The following is a 19,455-nucleotide window of genomic DNA, read 5'->3' on the forward strand; positions in this document are numbered from 1 at the left end:
GTGTTTTGGACATGAAAATAGGAAATACTGACACTCAAAGAGTTGGATGATTAGCTAGAAAGAAAAGTAGGAAGGTAGGTAGAAATATGAATCTAGTCCAGCTTCATAGACAGAAGATTTTTCAATTTTCTGGTTGTATTTAATTACAGGGCCATAGAAACTATGAGGAAAAATATTCAGTTCTACAGTATTATTGCTGGGCATCATCAGTCTTACCCCAGAAAGAGGTGGAGAGGTGGAGCTGCTTAAAAGGGTTAGCTGGGCAGAAGGTAGTGCAGGCTGACACCTTAGGCCATGTCCAGACGTGTGGTGTTCCCCAGGCTTGTGCTTGCAGCATGGGGTTGGGATGGAGGGTATGGGGAGGCTTGACCCTGGAAGATCCCAAAGTCAATAAAACCCATGCCAAAAAGCAGGGTGGCGCATGTGGTGGCAGTGCACTCTGTCCAAAAGGAGAACCTGGCTGGCTGGAGCCATGTTCCAGATGCCAGACAAGCTTCCTGCCACAGCTGCAGCTTGGGACACTGTTAGGACCCCAGGTAAGGCTTCTGGGGCCAGCACAGTTGCTGGGCCCAGCCTCCCCTGCCCCACCAGGGCTACCCTGCTGCATGCCAGAGTGCACATGGCACAGGCAATCCTTGGGGACAAGTAGCAGTGGCACATCTGCTACTTGTCCCCAGGGAAACAAATGTCCATGCTTGTCAACCTTAGTGACTAAGTGGTTCAGAAAGATACACATTTTTGTAAGTGACATCCTCCTTTATTACATACTAGGGGTTTGCAATGCTCTGATTGTCATCTGCATGGGGAAGGAAGGGAAAGGGGAAAGACACATGGACATTAGCACATTTGTAGCATACGTTATGTGCATTAGAAATTTACTGTCCCTACCAGGAGAATAGATGCATAATTCTGATCAGATCCAAGAAGAACATCTTAATTGCTTCTTAGAGAATATGCTTTTTATCAACTTCTTACTGAAATAAATGTTAAGATTTCAATGGTTCAGGTTTTGTTGGATGTTGCTAATGAAGAAGTGTTTATAGGATTATTGACCAATAATCACCTTTGACCATTGACCACTCATCTTACACAGTTCCATGAATTAATAGACAGTTTCAGGGCACATTGTTTCTTAACTCCTGATTTTTCTTCTTAATTCCCCTGATCCATATGAATTAAATGAAATTATATGTAGAGCCATTATGTAAGGGGGTTTTCTGAACAAATCTGTTTTTGTGTTCACTGTTTCTGTGATGTCTACCCACAAGGGTTAATTCTATTTTTAGAATTCAACATTTGTCATTTCAGTAATAATTTTGGTAACATTTATCATTTTCTGTCAATAATTTCATAATTTTCAAAAATACCAAATTCCATTTTCTACGGTTCGTTATCCATTGCAGTTTCTCCAGCACTACTCATCCAGCAGTAATTTCCTGGATTACAGCTGTGCAAAGCCATAACTGTATCTGTGATATAAACCATTTGAATTTCTATTTATGTGCATTAATTGCCTTTTTAAATCACTTCTGAAGTCATCTGTCCTCTGATTTCAAGTGGTTGCAAGTTCTTCAAAAATTCCAGGAAAATGAAACTATATGTGAAAATACAAGAAAATTACTCTTTGGTTTAAGACAGTTTGTGGATGGATTAATGCCATGACTTGCATGGAATCATTTAAAATTCCAGCCTAACAGTAATAGCAGAACTGTAGTTGGTTAGATAGCACAATTTAGATTGTCTTTGGCATATTGCCTTAAAAACACAGCGGCTAAGGACAGACATTCAAAATGCCTGAGTCTGAATTGATTCAATCTTTGCAGGTTAGTCTAACCTAGCTAGGATAAATCAGTTTGTAACTGGACAGACATCCCAGACATGCAGGGACATGCCTGCAGTGGCTCAGGCTAGAAGCAGGGGGAGGGAGGATGGGACACCAGAGCAGTCCTCCCTTCCCTGCGATAGTACTGAGTGGAGGAGGGTATGGTCAGGCTCTGGCAGGATGCTCTGATTAGGGATGGGTTCCCCCACTTCTGACCAGCCCAGCAGGGAATTGCTAACAATGTTTATCACCCCTAAATCAGTGTTTATCTCCCCATTAAGAAAACAACTGGGAACATTACCTGTTGATTTTGCCTTTGTCCCCTTCGTCACAGCACGGACTGTAGCCAGCATGTGGTCTGCTAGGTAATGCACAGATAGTGCTCAGCAAGGCAGAGGTGTGGGGGAATTCCTGCTTAGCAGGGAGTGGTCAGGGGGCGGGTGGGGAGCAGCCTGCAGTCTACTGGAACTCCAGCCAGAGAGCAGTCTACAGGAGCAGAGAGCCCTGGCCATCCCAGAGAGCATGCCAGGATGCTGGGGGGTCTGGTTTAACTTAAAGCAGCCAGGGGTCTGGGTCAGATATTGCATAAACTGTTTTGACCCAAATAATTTAAGTCTGATACTACAGTCAACCAGGTTTATCTCAAACTGGTTTCAGCCATTTTCAGACTGGTTTATGTGTACTGAATGTCTGTTTCCTTACTGGTTTAAACCAGTTTCTGATCACTTAAATCAGTTTATGTGTAATGTCTGTCCCTAGCCAGGGGGTCTTTGTCTCTCATGGAGTTCACAGTCAAATTTAGTTTTAGGTTAGCCAAAACTGAAGCAGATTCAGTATTTTCTGACTTTTCTTATTTCAAGTAACTGGCATTGGTAACAGGAAACAAAAAAGATTAAGAAAAACTTATGGTTTATGGTGTTCAATCAGCATGCTCAACTCTGTAGCTACAGAGGGGGCATAGGTTCTTGTCCAAAGGAGTATAGCATCTGAGGGTTATATTTTGACAGCCTTACTCATACTGAGTCCTCTTACTCCAAAAGTAAGACAAAGGGATTTGAATGCCCAGTTCCAAGAATGGAATTCAAAAACCAAAGTTAGATGTTTAAATTTCATATACAGTGAATGGAGAAGAGTGAAATGTGAAGAATGAGCTGCACCACACACATCTACATGGGACATGTTTACTGCACAGCTGATTAATTAGCTCTATAGTAAAGATCTCAAGGCTTTTGGCTGCATGCCCTCCACATGATGAAACTGTTGCTGATTGCTCTGGAGTTAATTGCTCTTGGGTGCACATTCAAATGCTGTGCCCAGAAGCAAAAACTCTGGAGGAATAGGCTCCAGAGTTTATTCATGTGCACTAAATGTTTGTGTATATACTCCCAGCAGGAGCAAGGGAAGGGAGATATACCTGTGCCATGAATGTAAACATTTATCTGTAGTCCTGAGTTAGGTTCCTCTGTGAAAATCCTGTCGCTCAATCCTGTGTATGGCATTTTGCAGAAAAATGTTGAAAGCATAACCTAGATCTTCCTCTTCCCATGTGAATGTCTTCATCGTTGGGCTATAATGCTATTCTCTCCCTCTTGATTTCTCTCTCTCTGTCTCCAAGAACCTGCATGCCTTTCCAGCTTCTTTAGGAAGTGTTATGAGGTCTCTTTCCTTCCCCCAACTTTACCTATAGCCTAGTGTTTTGGGAAGATGCAGATGTGTTTTGAAGCCTCAGGGATAGCATAGAACCAGTTCTCTTGCTGCTTAGGCAAGTGTTCTCACTGCTAGGCTATTAATAGAAGATAAAGTTTACCTTCTTCTCAAACTATGTTTTTGAATAAAAGTCAATGATGGCCACTGTAATTTATACTGGACTTATTACTGTAAGGGTATGCTCTTGGATACATGTACTAGATTGAGTTCTTCAGGGGATTTGGGCTCAGGGAACCTAGTTTGCAAATTCCTGATGGCCTTAGGCATGAGGTCTATGCAAAGGTACTAAGCTTAGCATGACATGCACCTCTGGGTATACCCACTATTTGAACTGAAATCTCTTACCTAAGCTTACTAGAGACAATGTAGGAACCTACAGACACCTATATGATTAGGTGGAGTTTTTGTAGATTTCATTCCTAGGAAATAGGTGCCTAAATTGCAGATGACACGTATAACTCCTTTATGGATCTGGGCTAAATTACCATTCAGAGTGAGAAAAGAGAGCAGAATTAGGACAACCAAATTTATATAAAGCCGTTTAATACAATAAGTTTAAACAATGCATGTTATACAGACTCTTGACACAATGGGTAATGCTTCAGTCTTCGTATAAGGAATGTCTTGTTTATATACTCATCTAGCTTTAATTGCTTATCCTTAAAAAGCATTCTGTAAGAAAACAGTTAGCAGCAGCATAATAATACAGTCAGGCTCCTGGAGCGCAGGGGCAGCAGTGACTTCTGTTTCTCACTGTGCAGCAATCATACAGCTGTCATTGGCCGCCATTTTTTTCACCCCTCCCGCCAAGGTTGGCACCCAAAGCAATTGTGCTGGTCGCCCCGCCCTATTTATGTGACTGACTATTTATAATGATGGGACTGAATGAAAATGAGATTTCTCAGAAGATAAATGGCAGAAGTGATCAAGTATGAAGGGAAGGATGGAAGAAGGCCCCAAATCCCAAGCAATTATAAGGACTACATTCAGAAAACTAGTATATTTCACTAAAATGCCAATTTAGGAGTAATGAGTAGGCTTGTCTTCATAAAGCTTGGCCCCTGCCAATCCTAAATCTGTTTCCTACATTTTCAGTGCAATGTATGAAACGCAGGCTTAAGTAGGCAATGAGGTATCTGTTGTGATGTGAAATGGATTCAAAGGACATGAAGGAGGTTTGAATCATCTGCATCTTCTATGAGGTGGTGATTGAAGAAGAGAAAAGACACACCATTATTCATTTGCTGAAAATGTTTTATCCTTTGTGCCCTGTGTGGCTGGTTGCTGTGAGGGGAGGAGATTGTCATGTCCATGTCAAATCAACAGGTCGTTAATTTTGACCAGGGGCAACACGTATTTATGGTATTTGATGGATAGTTATAAATGAATTAGTCAGTAGCAAAATGAACTTTATTTGAACTAAGATCGTTTTCAGTAGATCTGAAAAGTGGGATTTATGATTGGGTCAATGCATTTTTAAATTTTCTTTGGCAACAAATGGATGTGTGAACGCAAAGAGGCATATTGTTCTAATCTCTAAACACAAAATAAACCTTGCTGTCCTTACCACAGAGCAAGTATGAATAAATATTAGCAGGAAATTTGAACTTTGCTTCCATTTGTTGAACTTCTCTATTCTCTTATGGTTTAGGTTTGTACTGGGGTTATAATATAGCATTCCTGTCACTGTAAATGCAGCCCTCACTTTAATTGCTTTTAAATGAAAAAGGTTCAAAGAGATTTGGTTCTCAAGGTTGCTAATGAGCACCCAGTTCTCTTCACCCTTAATGAACCAAGATTTGTATGCGGGGTTTATTTTGGGGGGTGTGGAGGGAGGCAAGAGTTCACACAACTGAACAATGACTTTACAGTGTAAAGAGTATGCAGCTGTGCAGTCTGAAGCTGTCCTCAGTTATGAACAACGAAGCTTAAATAGATTGTACTGTGAAGAGGTACAGCTCTTTGAGTATGAAGCATAGCTTTTGCTTCTGCTTCACTGACCTGTCTGCTCATAACAGGGATGGGCCCTTGATGAGAGCTTAGCTAGGGATTGCTGCATAGGGCAACTCTTTCAAAATCTCTCCCTGTAATTTAAATATAGAGGAAGAAACAAAATGAAGTTTCAGTTAGTTTCTTCCTGGGATGAGTTTCCTTAAAAACCCCAGGTCCTGCATTGAACTTATTGATTCCTAATACACTCTGGCTGATCTCTTGTGCCCCGAAACTGAGTAGTTTCACCCAATAGTCTATTTTCTTCCTAAGGCTTGACAGCATAGATTAGATGCTCGCTTGTGCTCTCGCTCTCTCTCTCTCTCTTGCAGATGCACATTTTGTTAAAAAAAAAAAAATTATCTCAGTGATTTTCTAGAAGCTTAAGTCATGCTCATTGGAAATTGGAGCCGAAAATACATTTTCTTAAATACATCAATTTGATATATGTAATAGTGAATATTCTATTATGATCATTCATTGAACTGGTACCGTGTGTGTGCGCGCGTGCGCATGTGCAGGTACATTTTCACAGCATATATATATATATACATGCAAGTGTGTGTACCTGGAAATGGTACATGGATATCAATAAACTTTAATTCCTGTATATACCAGACAATTGTTAATATTTAATATAAGATATGATCAAATGTACATACATTTGTTCAAATGTGCATAATCATGATATAATCAAATGTGCATAAGATATGACCAAATGTACATACATTTCACAAATACACACAGTATATTTCTGTAATAGCATTGTACAGCTAATTAAAAATTACCATCCATGGTTTAATCCTTGAACTAAAGCTTTTCAAAATTCAAATCCAAAAAAAATATTTCTGCTGATAGCTGGTAACACTGAAAGCAGTTTCTGCAACAGACATCTTTTTTTCTCTCTATCTCTCTCTTTGGTTAGGATATGTTGTTAAACTGCCTAAAGATCAAAATTTTGGTTTTTAATAATGCAGAGTCACCGGAAACATCTGCTATTGCTCTCAATCTCATACTAAAGAGAGAAAGAATGATAACATTTTTGTTTGATTTTAAAATTAGAATGATTAGGAAAGGGGAAAAAAAAACACGAGTATTTTAAATACCTTGACGTGTGCATATGCAGATTCAAAACTTTAGATTGTTCTCCAGAGTGGCACGGTGGTTTGATAATAATGCGAACGGTGGTGAAAGTTGACAACCCCCCATGGATGACCCTTTGTGCTGCCTCTTGCCTAATCGAATTTTATGTGTGTTTCCAGATAGCTGATCAGCTTCCCTGGATTTCGCTGACGACACAGGAAAGCTTTGCCTGAAGATGGAAACACTGGAGTCGGAACTGACCTGCCCTATCTGTCTGGAGCTGTTTGAGGACCCACTGCTGCTGCCTTGTGCTCACAGCCTCTGTTTCAATTGTGCTCATCGCATATTGGTCTCCCACTGTGCCACCAACGAATCAGTGGAATCTATCACCGCCTTCCAGTGCCCTACTTGTCGTTATGTCATCACCCTCAGTCAACGTGGTCTAGACGGACTCAAGCGCAACGTCACCCTGCAGAATATTATTGATAGGTTTCAGAAAGCTTCCGTGAGTGGGCCCAATTCTCCCAGTGAAACCCGCCGAGAGCGGGCATTTGATAGCAACAGCATGTCATCCAGTGAAAAAGTTCTCTGCCAGTTCTGCGACCAGGATCCTGCCCAGGAGGCAGTGAAAACCTGTGTGACTTGTGAGGTGTCCTACTGTGAGGAGTGCTTGAAAGCGACTCACCCAAACAAGAAGCCATTTACAGGCCACCGTTTAATCGAGCCTATTCCAGACTCTCACATCAGAGGATTAATGTGTCTGGAGCATGAGGATGAGAAAGTGAACATGTACTGCGTGACTGATGACCAGTTAATCTGTGCCTTGTGTAAACTGGTTGGACGGCATCGCGATCATCAGGTGGCAGCTTTAAGCGAGCGCTATGACAAACTAAAGGTTAGTGCCACTTATTCAATCTTTGTAGCTCAGCAAGTGCAATGTGAAAGGAAACTTAATAACTACTGAGTTGGTTGATGGGCAAATATATAAGGTGCATTAAATAAAATTTACCTCAGTATTGTCTCACAGTGAATATCCAAATACATAGGTAAACCTAATGCATTATCTTGCAGTAAGTGGCAGGGTTTTTAGTGTGGGGTGCAAATACATGGACACTGAGTGAAATTTTAGGCTGGCTCTGATAATTCTGAGGATGATTTGCTTTTAAATTCAGTCACATTAATTTTGAAAGCCCTCTTCTTTACTAAGCAGGGGAAACATTTACACACGCTGGCTTCTGGGATCCCATTTCCCTTACCAGCCAGGGATATTAAATACTGACTCCATTTTCCCACCATTGCTTTCACTCGCATTCGCACACACACAAAAGTGAAAACAAAAATGAAATTGTTTCAGAGCTACCTGTAACATTCCCGTGGTTACATGACCTTCACTTCCACAATGCAGCAGCATCTATCCACTGCTGCTCTGACTGTCCTGTGCTCCACTGTAGAATGTCTTTGGTATGATATCGGAATTAAGCCAGGTAATAGGCATGCTTTGGATGCTCTCCAGTTTCAGGGTGAAGTTAATTTAACAAAGCTTTAACTCAGCTAGTGGTAACTAAGTGGAGTAGTCTCATACCTTTTTGAGCCCAAATACTTTTAGTTGCCAGGTCTGGATTCTGCTGCAGAGCAGAATAAAGAAGAAAGACCCTCAAGTCTCCCCTCCCCCCTCATTCCCTGAGGAATGGCAGCAGTAGATATTTAAAGGAGAGACTACAACACAGAGATCATGAGTATGAAGGTAAAAAGACCATTCATTTTCTGCAGATCTATTTAGATGGAAGATGCTAGGTTTTAGCGGTAAGAAACTGTAAACAAATAGGTTTAATTAACCTAGAGGTCTTTTCTCAAAAAGATCTTCCCATCAAAATATAACCTATGTATATGCATTATGTACATATGTGTATGTTTATATGTGTATATATGCATTTATTTTATCATGCATAGTATACATGCCAACACTCATGGTATATATGCCTGTATATATGCATGTGGATACACGCACATACACACATACAAATCATGCAGTTGTGATATATATATAAATACATTTATTTATTTATTTATGTTAGTTGTGTGTGTGTGTGTGTGTGTGTGTGTGTGTGTATATGTGTGTGTATATATATATGTATATATAAATTTCACACACACGTGTGTGTGTGTGTATGTATAATATATGTAATATTATATATTATATTAAAACAGTGAAAAGTATTGTAACTGGTAGAAAACATTACCTGTAAGTGGCAACTTGAAAATTTTGAAGGCTTCCTTTTTTAATAATTATGAGATATAGTTGTTTGTATTATATCAAATCTTTTCTTTGATTATATACAATTTATGGTTGCAATTGTTAATATTTAATGTAAAACATGATAAAGTGTGAACCTACATTTCATAGCATTAATTTGCATTTCTTAAATACTGATTACCAATCCTAATGATGTACTATTATTATTTTGTGGGTAAATTTGATTAACTATATTACTATTATTATTAATATTATATTTGTAGGTATACACAGTTTAAAATGAAATACCTGCCAGAATTAAATGCATATACCTCAGTATAATAAATCATTGAATCTCAATTTTTTTTTTATTTGAGCATACCACAACAGCATATTTTAAAATTTTTCTCCGTCTCCTTCAGAGCTTTAATATTTTCAGTGGGTAAAAGAACAGATTTAAAGCCATGCTCACTTTTCACTGAGTAGATATTCTGGCAGGTTTAGTCAAAGTTTGATTGTGAACATGAATATAAAGGGTAAGGTAGGTAATTATCATATCATGCCATTTTGCTTAACTGGTAGTGCCCATCATTTTTTAAAACTGTCACTGATCATATTTTTACAGCTAAAAAATCTTTTACATATCTCCTTAAATATTATCTTGTTTTATTTTGGATTTCAAAGCCAGGCACCCTGGCACCCTGCTGAGGACCTTGTTTTTCCCACAGATAATAGCTGGCCTGTATGGATGCCAGTTGGTATTCACTTCATAATGAGCAAACATCTCCCTCATATAATTCCAATTCTCATCCATGTGCTGCCGTTGCAACACATTTACATTCTAGAAAGAATAATAATAGACTCCTTTCAGGATCAAACCCCCATTCTCTAGCCAGTCATGGTTATCTGGAAAGCACCCCCCCATCTATTCTTTCCTTACCCTTCTTTCACAGGCTGAGGACCAAGTTCATTTTGTGCACCAAGTACCTGCAGCAAGATTTTCAGCTGGAGTAAATTGGCATTGCTCCTTTGAAATAAATAGAGCAATGTATATTTATAGCAGTTGAAGATTTGGCATCAAGCATCTGCTAGAACAACAAGAGTTACAAGCTCATTTTTGTAATCAGGTCTCCTCCTTAATTACTGTTGTCCTTCAAGTCACTTGATCAATTTGCCCACATGGTTGCTTCTATGAAAATGGGGACCTTGATCTTCAGTTTCTATAGGGTCTTTCATTCTTGTGGCTGCCCTAAATAAACTTTTAAAATTAATAAATGCTAACTAGAAGGCAGAGAAAATACTGCTGTTTGTTAAAAAGTTATCTTTTTAAAAGATAGTTAGCAATTTAAAAATACTTTTGAAAGAATAATCAAGTGGGACTTCATGATACAGGAGACGCATTCATAAAGTTATAATGTGAATAGCTTCTTTAAAAAAGGAAAGAAAAAGTCCATCGTCACCAATAAAATTCTTCTTTCATGACATATATCATGAGCTAACCAGTTACTGCCTTTCACACCCCTACTACATTTATATATATTTTCCTCCATATATGTATTTCCTTTTTTTATACATTGGCATAGTAGGTTTGCTAACAGCAGCAACTGATTAGTTCTTGATGTGTAACCCTGGGGTCAAGCTATGCTAATTACTTGCATTCTATCCCAGTAGTGTTGCTAATAATTTAAACAATATCTCATCCTTCATTAACCAGAGAACAAAAGATGCCACTACAGTCTCACTCCTTTTGTGGCAAAAATGAAACCCTTCCATTAAAAGTTCTGGTACGCTTGTCTAACAGAGGCGTCCATGCTAGAGTGGGTTTAGCAGCCACTGTAGCAGTCATTAAAAAGGGCTGAAAATGAATATTAAAAATCTAAAAGATTTTGCCTTAACAGTTACAGCTTTAGTACTGACTCTTCTCAATTTTCATTGGCTGTCTTGCAAGTTGAAGGCACCCCTGTTTCTACAGGAACAGGCCTTTTTATTTAGTTATAGGATATAATGAAAAATATTATTTATAATAAAAATAGGGCATGGAACCTTATGCATATAAATAAATACCAGAGCACAAGTCAGTTTATATCAACTTGGTGGTGAAACTTAAAATTAACCATGTTATATAAACAATATGTGGCATTTTATAAATGTTAATGGAAGGCTCACAGCATTTTAGCCCCTTATGAATGTAAAGAAAGTCTATATTACTCAATTAGCATTCATCTCTTTTTCTTTTCTTCAAAATCATCATTAACACATAGCTACACGAGGCAACCGTATGATAAGATTTTTGGAGTAAGAGATGTTTTCATAAGAAAGTCATAACGTGGATAGTCAGCTAATGTTTATTTTATGTTAATTAAAATGTTTCACTTGGACCCAACAAATAATAACACACCTCAAGCCAAATTCTCACCTAATGTAAATTATCTTGGCTCCACTGAAGTTAATGGTTCCACTTTGATTTACACCAGCTGCAAGTCTGTTCCATAGTGTTCGTAAAGCAGTATCTCACAAAAGACCACACAATAGCAGCCAGTTTCGGAAGGGGCCCATATTACCTAATCAGGGGATATCTTTGTTGGGATCAAACTGCTATGCTCCTCCTGGCTTTTGTGTAAGCCTTATTAATTATTAAATATTTTAATCGTGTTTATGAAGGGTAGTCAAGATCCATGAGTAACATTCCTTAACAGCCAGAGTGTTTCTTCTTCCTTTAGTAGTTATGTTTTACTTCTGAAAACCCACAAACAGAAGTGAGCCATTTGCAAACTAATGTGCATGCTTAAGTTTGATTTTTCATAGAAAAAAAAGACAGTAATGGCACAGTAAAAATCCACACTTTGAGATTTTATTGGTAGTATCCATAAAAATATGCCTCTCCTTGGTCTGAATCAAGGTACAAGGAAACTAATTAGTTTCCTTTAATAGCATCATGCTCACAAGTATTTTCAATGAGAAGTAGCGATAAAATATTTAAGCGCAAGGAGAATCAAAATTACACCTTAGAAAAGTACTTTGAGCTTATTAAGATACAAGGCCTTCTGCCAAGTCCAGAGTTTCTATAAATAAGGCAAACAATGCATGTGCACTGCTTGCATTTTAAATTTGAGGTTAAAAGCTTTCATATATAAATGTCTCTGCAGTAATACTGTAACACATGCTGACATTTTTTGTCCATTGTATGTTCCATTTTGTAAGTGTTTGGCATTATAGTGTGACTATTAACCAATTTGTTAGTATACAAAAGGCAAATTTTCTGCGATATCTTTTATTGGACCAACTACATAAATGGAATAGCTGTTGGACAAGCTGACAGAAATCAAGTGCACTTTTTCAAGTCTAAGCACTTAATGTCCAAAACGTGTCGAAAAGATCTCCCAACTGTACAGTTAGTCCAATAAAATATATGACAGAAAATCCTTGCCTCGTATATGTTCTGGATCATGCTGCAAGTCTACTTTGTCAATATATTGTGATCCATATCAGAGCTGCTAACACAGCAAACCTATACTCAAATAAATAGTTCCCTTGATTATACAGAATTAAGGGTCAAAATTTGGCCTATGCATACAAATTTTGCATATATATTTAAATAGATAGTTTGCCATTGTCCGTGCATATGTGGTTGCGTGTGAGCGTGTGTGTGCACGCATATATTAGAAGCATCTCCAAGTCTGTGTATATGTATGTATATGTTTACATACAGTATTTATCATGTATAAGGTGCATTCTAATATGTATTACATATAGACATGTTTACATATGCTTATGTACATATACATGCTGATGTATACATTCATGTGTATTGTACATATCTATCTAATCATGTATGCCTGTATATTAATAATGCCTCATGAATTTCATTAATTTCTATTTGTAATGCAGCATTTAATATATCCTTTTAAACCATTTTAAAAAATTTTCATGTCTATGGATATATTTTCCCTCTGTGTCTTTGTAATTTCTGTTGGCTTTAGCATTACTGGTTATTTTTTAGTGCTTTTATAAAATATATCTATGAACGAGTACAAAGTGCTCCTCTCATTGAGCTTTTCCATTCTGTCACAGTGGACAACATTGGTATAAAGAATTTTGAAAAATATACACCTAATTTTGCAAGTTAAATACTATTTTTCAGTTAGTATTTAATGACTTTGAGGCATTGCCTCCTCTCTTTCCAAGTTGTACAGCTTTAACATTTAGTAACAATACAATATTGAGCCTGACAAAAATATGTTTTGTAAGGAAATTTGACGTTTGAGTTAGAATATCCGCTTTTTCATACCCTACCTTAATTTTAGAAATAAAAGTCAATCAAATTTAAAGACTGTTACTAGAGTACAGTAATAAGCTAATGCATATACATATGTGAAGTTCATAAAGGCTTAAGTTGGATAATATCTGATCAAAATACTGTCTTTTCTGTGGCACTTATTATTCTTTTTAATATGAAGATTATTGTTGTGTAGTCAAATTAACTTATATGAATTATCTAAACTAGTTAATCCCGAAGTGTGTGTAAGTGTATATTGATATAAAATTGACTGCCTCTTGAAATTATGGGTAGCAAAAATAAATATAATGTATGCCACTATGGTGTTTTTGGGAGAGTATTTAGATTTGAAATGCATTTAATTTAGGAATAAGCAATACTTATGAATTATGCTAAAGTACAAATATAAGAATCCTCTTTGTGGCATATACATTGGGTAAAGTACATTTTAGGATGTGCTTCATAGATGAACAGGGTGCATCCCTACAAGTGGGAATGTGCCTACTTAGGGGACAAGTAGGAGGGGCCTACTTGTCTCCAGGAATGCCCGTGTCACATGTGCTTCAGTGCACAGCAGGTCACCTCAGGTGGGGTAGAGGAGGCTGAAGCCAGTAATTCTGCTTGCCATAGCAGCCTTACCTGGGGTCCTGGGGGCCTTGGAGAGCTCCTGCAGCAGAGCCCCACATCTTTTAGTTTGCTTTTTTTTTGATCCCAGGACCTTCTGGGGACAAACAAGAGCCCTGTGCTGCGAAGTAACAGTGTGGGGAACACTTGTATGTGTGGCGCCACAAATGGGTCTCCAGCATCACGTGCCACGTTTCTGCGCTCATCTGGATGTGCCCATGAGTTTGAAATGACTCCTCTTTATAAATCTCTATATATCCTGTGATTTCAGGTAGAAAAACAGTAGTTAAAATGGTCCCCATACACTCTTTTTAGATGCTAACTATTTATTAAAAATAGTTGTGTAAAAGTTATCTTCCAAATATTACAGAGCTTTGATAAACCTTCCAAAGTTTACAGACTATACAAATTACACTACAGTTTAGTCCTATAATCTTTCTCCATGCAATCTCAGTGTTCAAGGGAACAGAACTAAGAGGTAGGTTCAAAGGATCTTGAATATGTTTCTATGAAGATAGTCGAAACTCCTGGCATAGGAGCTCTTAGGGTTGTTTTTCCAGTTGTTCCAATCTTACCACTCCGAATCTGTTTATTGTGAAGATGACTAGAACATTTCTCAGCATTAGTATCTTCTTTGTCAGTTCAACTGCTGAGAGGCAAAACAGGAATAATCTGTTTAAAAGAACATTCTTAATAAATATACTAAAAAGAATGATCAGAGAAAGAAAATAAAGCAGAGAGAAGGCTAAGGATAGAAAAAATTATTACAGGTAGGCCTGCATGAGATGGTGATTGTGTAGCAGTCTAATAATACTGCACAGTAGCACATCACAGCACATCACAGCCAGTGCTAATACACTATTGCACCATATTATTGGGCTACTGCTGAGTGGCATCACCTAAAAGATGTTCACTGGAACTACTGAGCAGTAACTCTGGTTACTGAGCATTTATTTAGTAGTCGATAATACAAGTACTAAATACATGTACAGTAACAGCAGCATTAGTAATAAATTACTTCAGTAATTTAATTGTTAATTTAAGAGTTTGATACGTGACACAGATGTTGTAAATATTCTGTAATGAGACACTGCAAACTTGGAAAATTCAAAGTTAAGTGTAAACTTAAAATAAATCAAAGCATATTAAAGTGCTGTTCAGAATTGCACAGCTAAAACATGTATATAATAACAAGTCTGCCTCAGCACCAGGCAATAAATTTCTGATTATGATTATGGCCTATTAGTATCTGAAGTACAGGCAGTCCTTGGACTTACGACAAAACTGGTTCCTAAAAACCGTGTCTTAAAGTCGAAACATTGCAACTCAGAATCGATTTTTCCCATAAGAACCAATGTTATAAATGGAGGATTGGTTCATGAACCAAGGCCCGATACCGTATTTTCACCAAAAATAACCTAGAATTTTGTACTCAGTCAATTATAGATGAGTAATCTAGCTACATTAATATCTTTATATTGTAAATGGCAATCGTATTGATTTGGAAGGACTTCTTTGAGGTGACTTGGCTGGACTTTTTGAAGGACTTTTGGCTGGAGTCTTCTCCGCTGCAGGTTTTTCTGGAGTCTTGTCTGCTTTTTTAAAGAAAGTGTCCGAGGAAGTTTGGACAGATGTTCTCCAGGGAGATGGTCTACACAGCAAACTTGTTCACTGACATGGTGTCATGTTGAATCAAGCATTGTAAAGTTGAAATTGATGTCAGAAAGTTAAAACAGGGTGTCAATTTATAAACGTTGTAACTTGAAATGTTGTAAGTCAGGGACTGCCTGTATTCTGTTAGATAAAACTGATTTTTAAAAAAAATTAAGGATTTTTTTTCATTTTTTCTGAAGCTGAATTAAAATATTATTTTTAATATATTTTCCCTTTAATGTGCTCTTATCTTGAATGCAAATTCAAAGATTTACCAGTATAAATTTGTTTCTCTTGGTCTAAACGGCCTTTTGTTTTTAGTAAAATATTCATTAGCAATTATGAAATATTGTTGCAGGAGAGGGTCCTTAAGGAGGGCTGTGATCTCCCAAGGCCCCTACCATGCCAAGTCGGCTCAATGGGCACCCTTGATTCTTGCCCACCATGACTTTGATGTTATGAATGATAGGGAGGCTGCCTCTAAGTCCTCTGGGACACAGTCAAGATTGGTTCTCAGGACCCCGTGGGTCCCCGGACCTCTGGTGCGTCCTGTTCCAAGATGGATGTCACAATGGGTGTTTCGGGGCACCTTAGTCTTATGGGCTATGCGTGGCTCCAACCACCCCTTTACTACATCCCAAGCCTTGCAGATGAAACTGACATTGTTCGGTCTGGGCTTTGCTATAATTTGGCACCCTGGTCCTCCCTGGGTAGTCCGCAGTCCTCTCTCGCTCCACAAAGTGCTGAGCCCTCTCTGGCACTGAGGCCCCCATGATGCTATGAGGCCTCCTCCTTTCCCTAATAGACTCACCCAAACCACCGGTATTATACAACGATAAACAAAACACAAGCCCCTGGTCTGTAACATAAATTCAAACCGCCCAGCTATAACTTCATTTAAACCCTACTGGGGAATACGCAATCCCACAACAGTATCAGGAGCTATTCGTGTAGTCAGGCCTCTCCCCTTTGCTTGCTCTGGGAGAACTCCTTCCCCCTCAGCTGCTGGCAGGGAACTGCACTCCTGGCCTCAGCCCTTGGGTTTATATGTGAGCCAGGCCCTGCCCTTTCCAGTCAGCTGACCGCTGGCAGGTGTGGGCCACTGGCTCATTCTGGCTGCCCTAGTAACCAGGAGCTGGGGCTTCCAAGAGTTTCAGCACCGTAGTGCCCTGCAACAAATATATACCATATTAATATTTACTTCCATTCCTAAAAACAAAGTAGAACCTTTCCTGTTTTGCATCTTGTATTTTCCAGACATAAATATGAGACAGCTAGAAATCTGAAAGATAAGTGGAATGCTGAGCACTGTCAGAAACTACTTATAAACATCTCAAGCATAGAAACTTGTGATTATTACATGAATACAAAAATAATAAATTGTATTGTGCTACAGACCAGTTAGATTAAGATTCTATTACACTGGTCATTATACAAACATGTAGAACAGACCTTCCTTGCTCAAATATGTAGAAAGCCTCTTGCTCTTGTTCTGGGGCTCAGATTAATTGTGTCTCTCTAAAGGCAGTGCCAGAAGCTGCCCCTAAACATTGAAACTGAGAGATTTACCAACAAATCTGGATTGAGTCTAAATATGAAGACTAACTTTTTTCTCCACAACCCAATAGTACAATAGCTTCTTTTGCTTAGTGGGGTAGAGGATATGTGGGGATAGCCCTTGCTAGATTCACAAGGTACTTTGGAACAAGAGATATATTGTAGGGGCATGCAAAATGGGCCCTATTCGATTTGGATTTGGATTCAGCCCAAATCAGGGACAGTGATTTGATTGATTTAATCACTGTCCCTGATTTGATTCAGCCAAGTCTGAATCTGAAGATTCGATGCTGAGATGGAGAATCAGCAATTCAGCCATAGACACACCTTTAAATGGTTTTTCTATATACCTCAAGGTATCAGGCATGATCGTGAATGCTGCAATGGTGGGAGTGGATGGAGTGTCCCCCGCATGCTCAGTGGTGCACCTGGAAGTGGACTGGAAGTACTTTGGGTCCACTAATGTGTCCTCTGGGGAGTGCACAGCCCTCCCCACCCACATCCCCACAGCTTGGTGATCGACTGCAGGGGGACCTCAGTTGCACTTTCAGATCCAGGAGGTACCAGTTGCCGAGCTGGGAGGGTGCAGGGGAGACCCTCCTTGTGCGCTCCCTGACGGGCCCAGAAGTGGACTGGAAGTGCTTCTGGTTCACTTCTGGGTCTGTTGCCAAGTGTGCTGGGGGCCACCCCCCCACTCCACACTCCTGTGGGATGCTCCATCTGCCCCAGTATTGCAGCATTCTCGAGCCACCTGGTACCCTGAAGTATGTAGAAAAAGCATTTAAAGCTGTATCTATGTCCGAATCACAAAATCTTTCTGAATCTCTGTGAATCAACTTGGAGGGTTCTGATTTGATTCATAGAGATTAAAGGGTCTCCTGATTTGATTCAGAGTCAGATATTTGGCTGCCAAATGTCCATCAAATCAACTCAGTGACTGAAGCTTTGCACAACCCTAATATATTGATATAATCTAAATAACTATTTTTCTGACTCCTTTATAAGTGGCCAAAAATTGAGGACCAAGAGAAGGTGCAAGAAAGGTAGAAAAGGGGAGAATGTGGGTATCTACAGCCATTACATTTAGATCTATCTAACTAGGGCTAGGTCAATCTAAATGCCCATCTGTGCAAGCATTCAGAGGGGCTCAACGGGACAAAAAAGTGGCAGGCCTGGTCTGAAGAAATGAAATAACTTAGATCTGGAATAAGTTAATTCCCTCTATTGAACACCTGTATGGATTTGGAGCACTTCCCCAGGGCTGGGAAAGCCCAACCAGTTGCCCCAGCCCCACAGCTGTTCTCTTCCTACTGCCCCAACCGTAACCAGGGCTTTTTTATCCCTCTGACCCCTACATCTGCAGACAGACACTCCTCCCTGCACAGACCCACTAATCTCCTCCACAGATATTCTCCATATCAGCATCGAATCTTCAGATTCAGACTTGGCCCTTTCAGGACCTTCCAACCCTACTGAACCTCCACCAGGACCTCCCCCTTAACATGTCTACCAGCCCAGCTCCTCCAATCCCCCCACCCTGAGTTACTTTCACTGGGTTCTGCATGGAGCTCCTGTCACCTGCAAACAGCTGTACACATTGTTCCTGGTGTACATACAAATGGCTTAAAGTATACTGCATGAATGTAGACCACTCTCTATAGCCTAGGATAGCAATGGGGAATAAGTGATTTAGTGCACTTGACTACATTCAAAGATTATAAAAAACACCTTCTGCCAAGTATTGCTATGTTTTTTGTTACATCCTTTATACCTCATCCCTGTCACCAGCCCTCTATTTTTCCCTTTCTGACTATTTTGATACATTAGCCCTTCAAAGCAGAAGAATTATCTTTATACATGTTAGTAAACTGCTTTGATACTGTGGGTATCTCATAAATTAATAATGTACTGTTGACTTGTTTGTTCATGTGTCATATGGTGTTAGCAAGGCTGTATGACAACTAATTCAAGATGTCCTTTTTCTTTTCACTTCAAGAGGGTGAATTTGGAGCATCACTTCCTTGTGAATTATTTGTTTCTATTTTGGCACCCTACAGTAGATCTGTTTGTATTTGTATTCTTTTCAAGCAAGTACCTTAAAATATTTTCAGAATTCAATCTTTGCACTGCTACTCTAAAGAAGAAGTATTCCTTTACTCTTTTACAGTTAACTCACTGACCCCATTCTTCAGCTTTTGTCTTTGGAGTTGCTGAGGTTGGAGGCTTTGTTGTAGCTAAAATTAGACTGCATGGACACTACAGCATTTATTGCCTTTTAGCTGAAACAACATGCCAAAACCAGCACTCATGGCTGAAACAATATGCCTAAACCATATATGCTAAATAAATACATTGCCATCTAGTAAAAGTTGCAAGGTTATTTACCACTTGTTACCTCTAAAACAGCTTCTGTAGTTTCTTGGATTTTAGTAATTGAAAGGGATTGAGTAGGAGGCAAGAGGTTATCAGTATTGCTTGAAAACAACAGCCTTTTTAATGCAGTAAGGACTA

At 39.0% G+C, this 19,455-nt stretch overlaps 1 protein-coding gene across 6 annotated transcripts in view; it reads left to right on the forward strand.

Annotated features, from left to right (window-relative positions):
* The window catches only part of MID1 (midline 1), a 384,302-nt gene that overhangs the window by 230,699 nt on the left and 134,148 nt on the right, over positions 1-19,455 (forward strand). For all 6 annotated transcript variants that reach the window (XM_019529341.1, XM_019529339.1, XM_019529338.1 and 3 more), the window contains one exon: positions 6,781-7,496. In XM_019529341.1, the coding sequence (XP_019384886.1) occupies positions 6,837-7,496 (660 nt within the window). In that variant the 5' untranslated portion in view covers positions 6,781-6,836. The remainder of the gene's footprint in view (positions 1-6,780; positions 7,497-19,455) is intronic.

This window comes from Crocodylus porosus, unplaced genomic scaffold (assembly GCF_001723895.1).
Source record: "Crocodylus porosus isolate Cpor-Errol unplaced genomic scaffold, CroPor_comp1, whole genome shotgun sequence".
NCBI classification, from domain to species: domain Eukaryota; kingdom Metazoa; phylum Chordata; order Crocodylia; family Crocodylidae; genus Crocodylus; species Crocodylus porosus.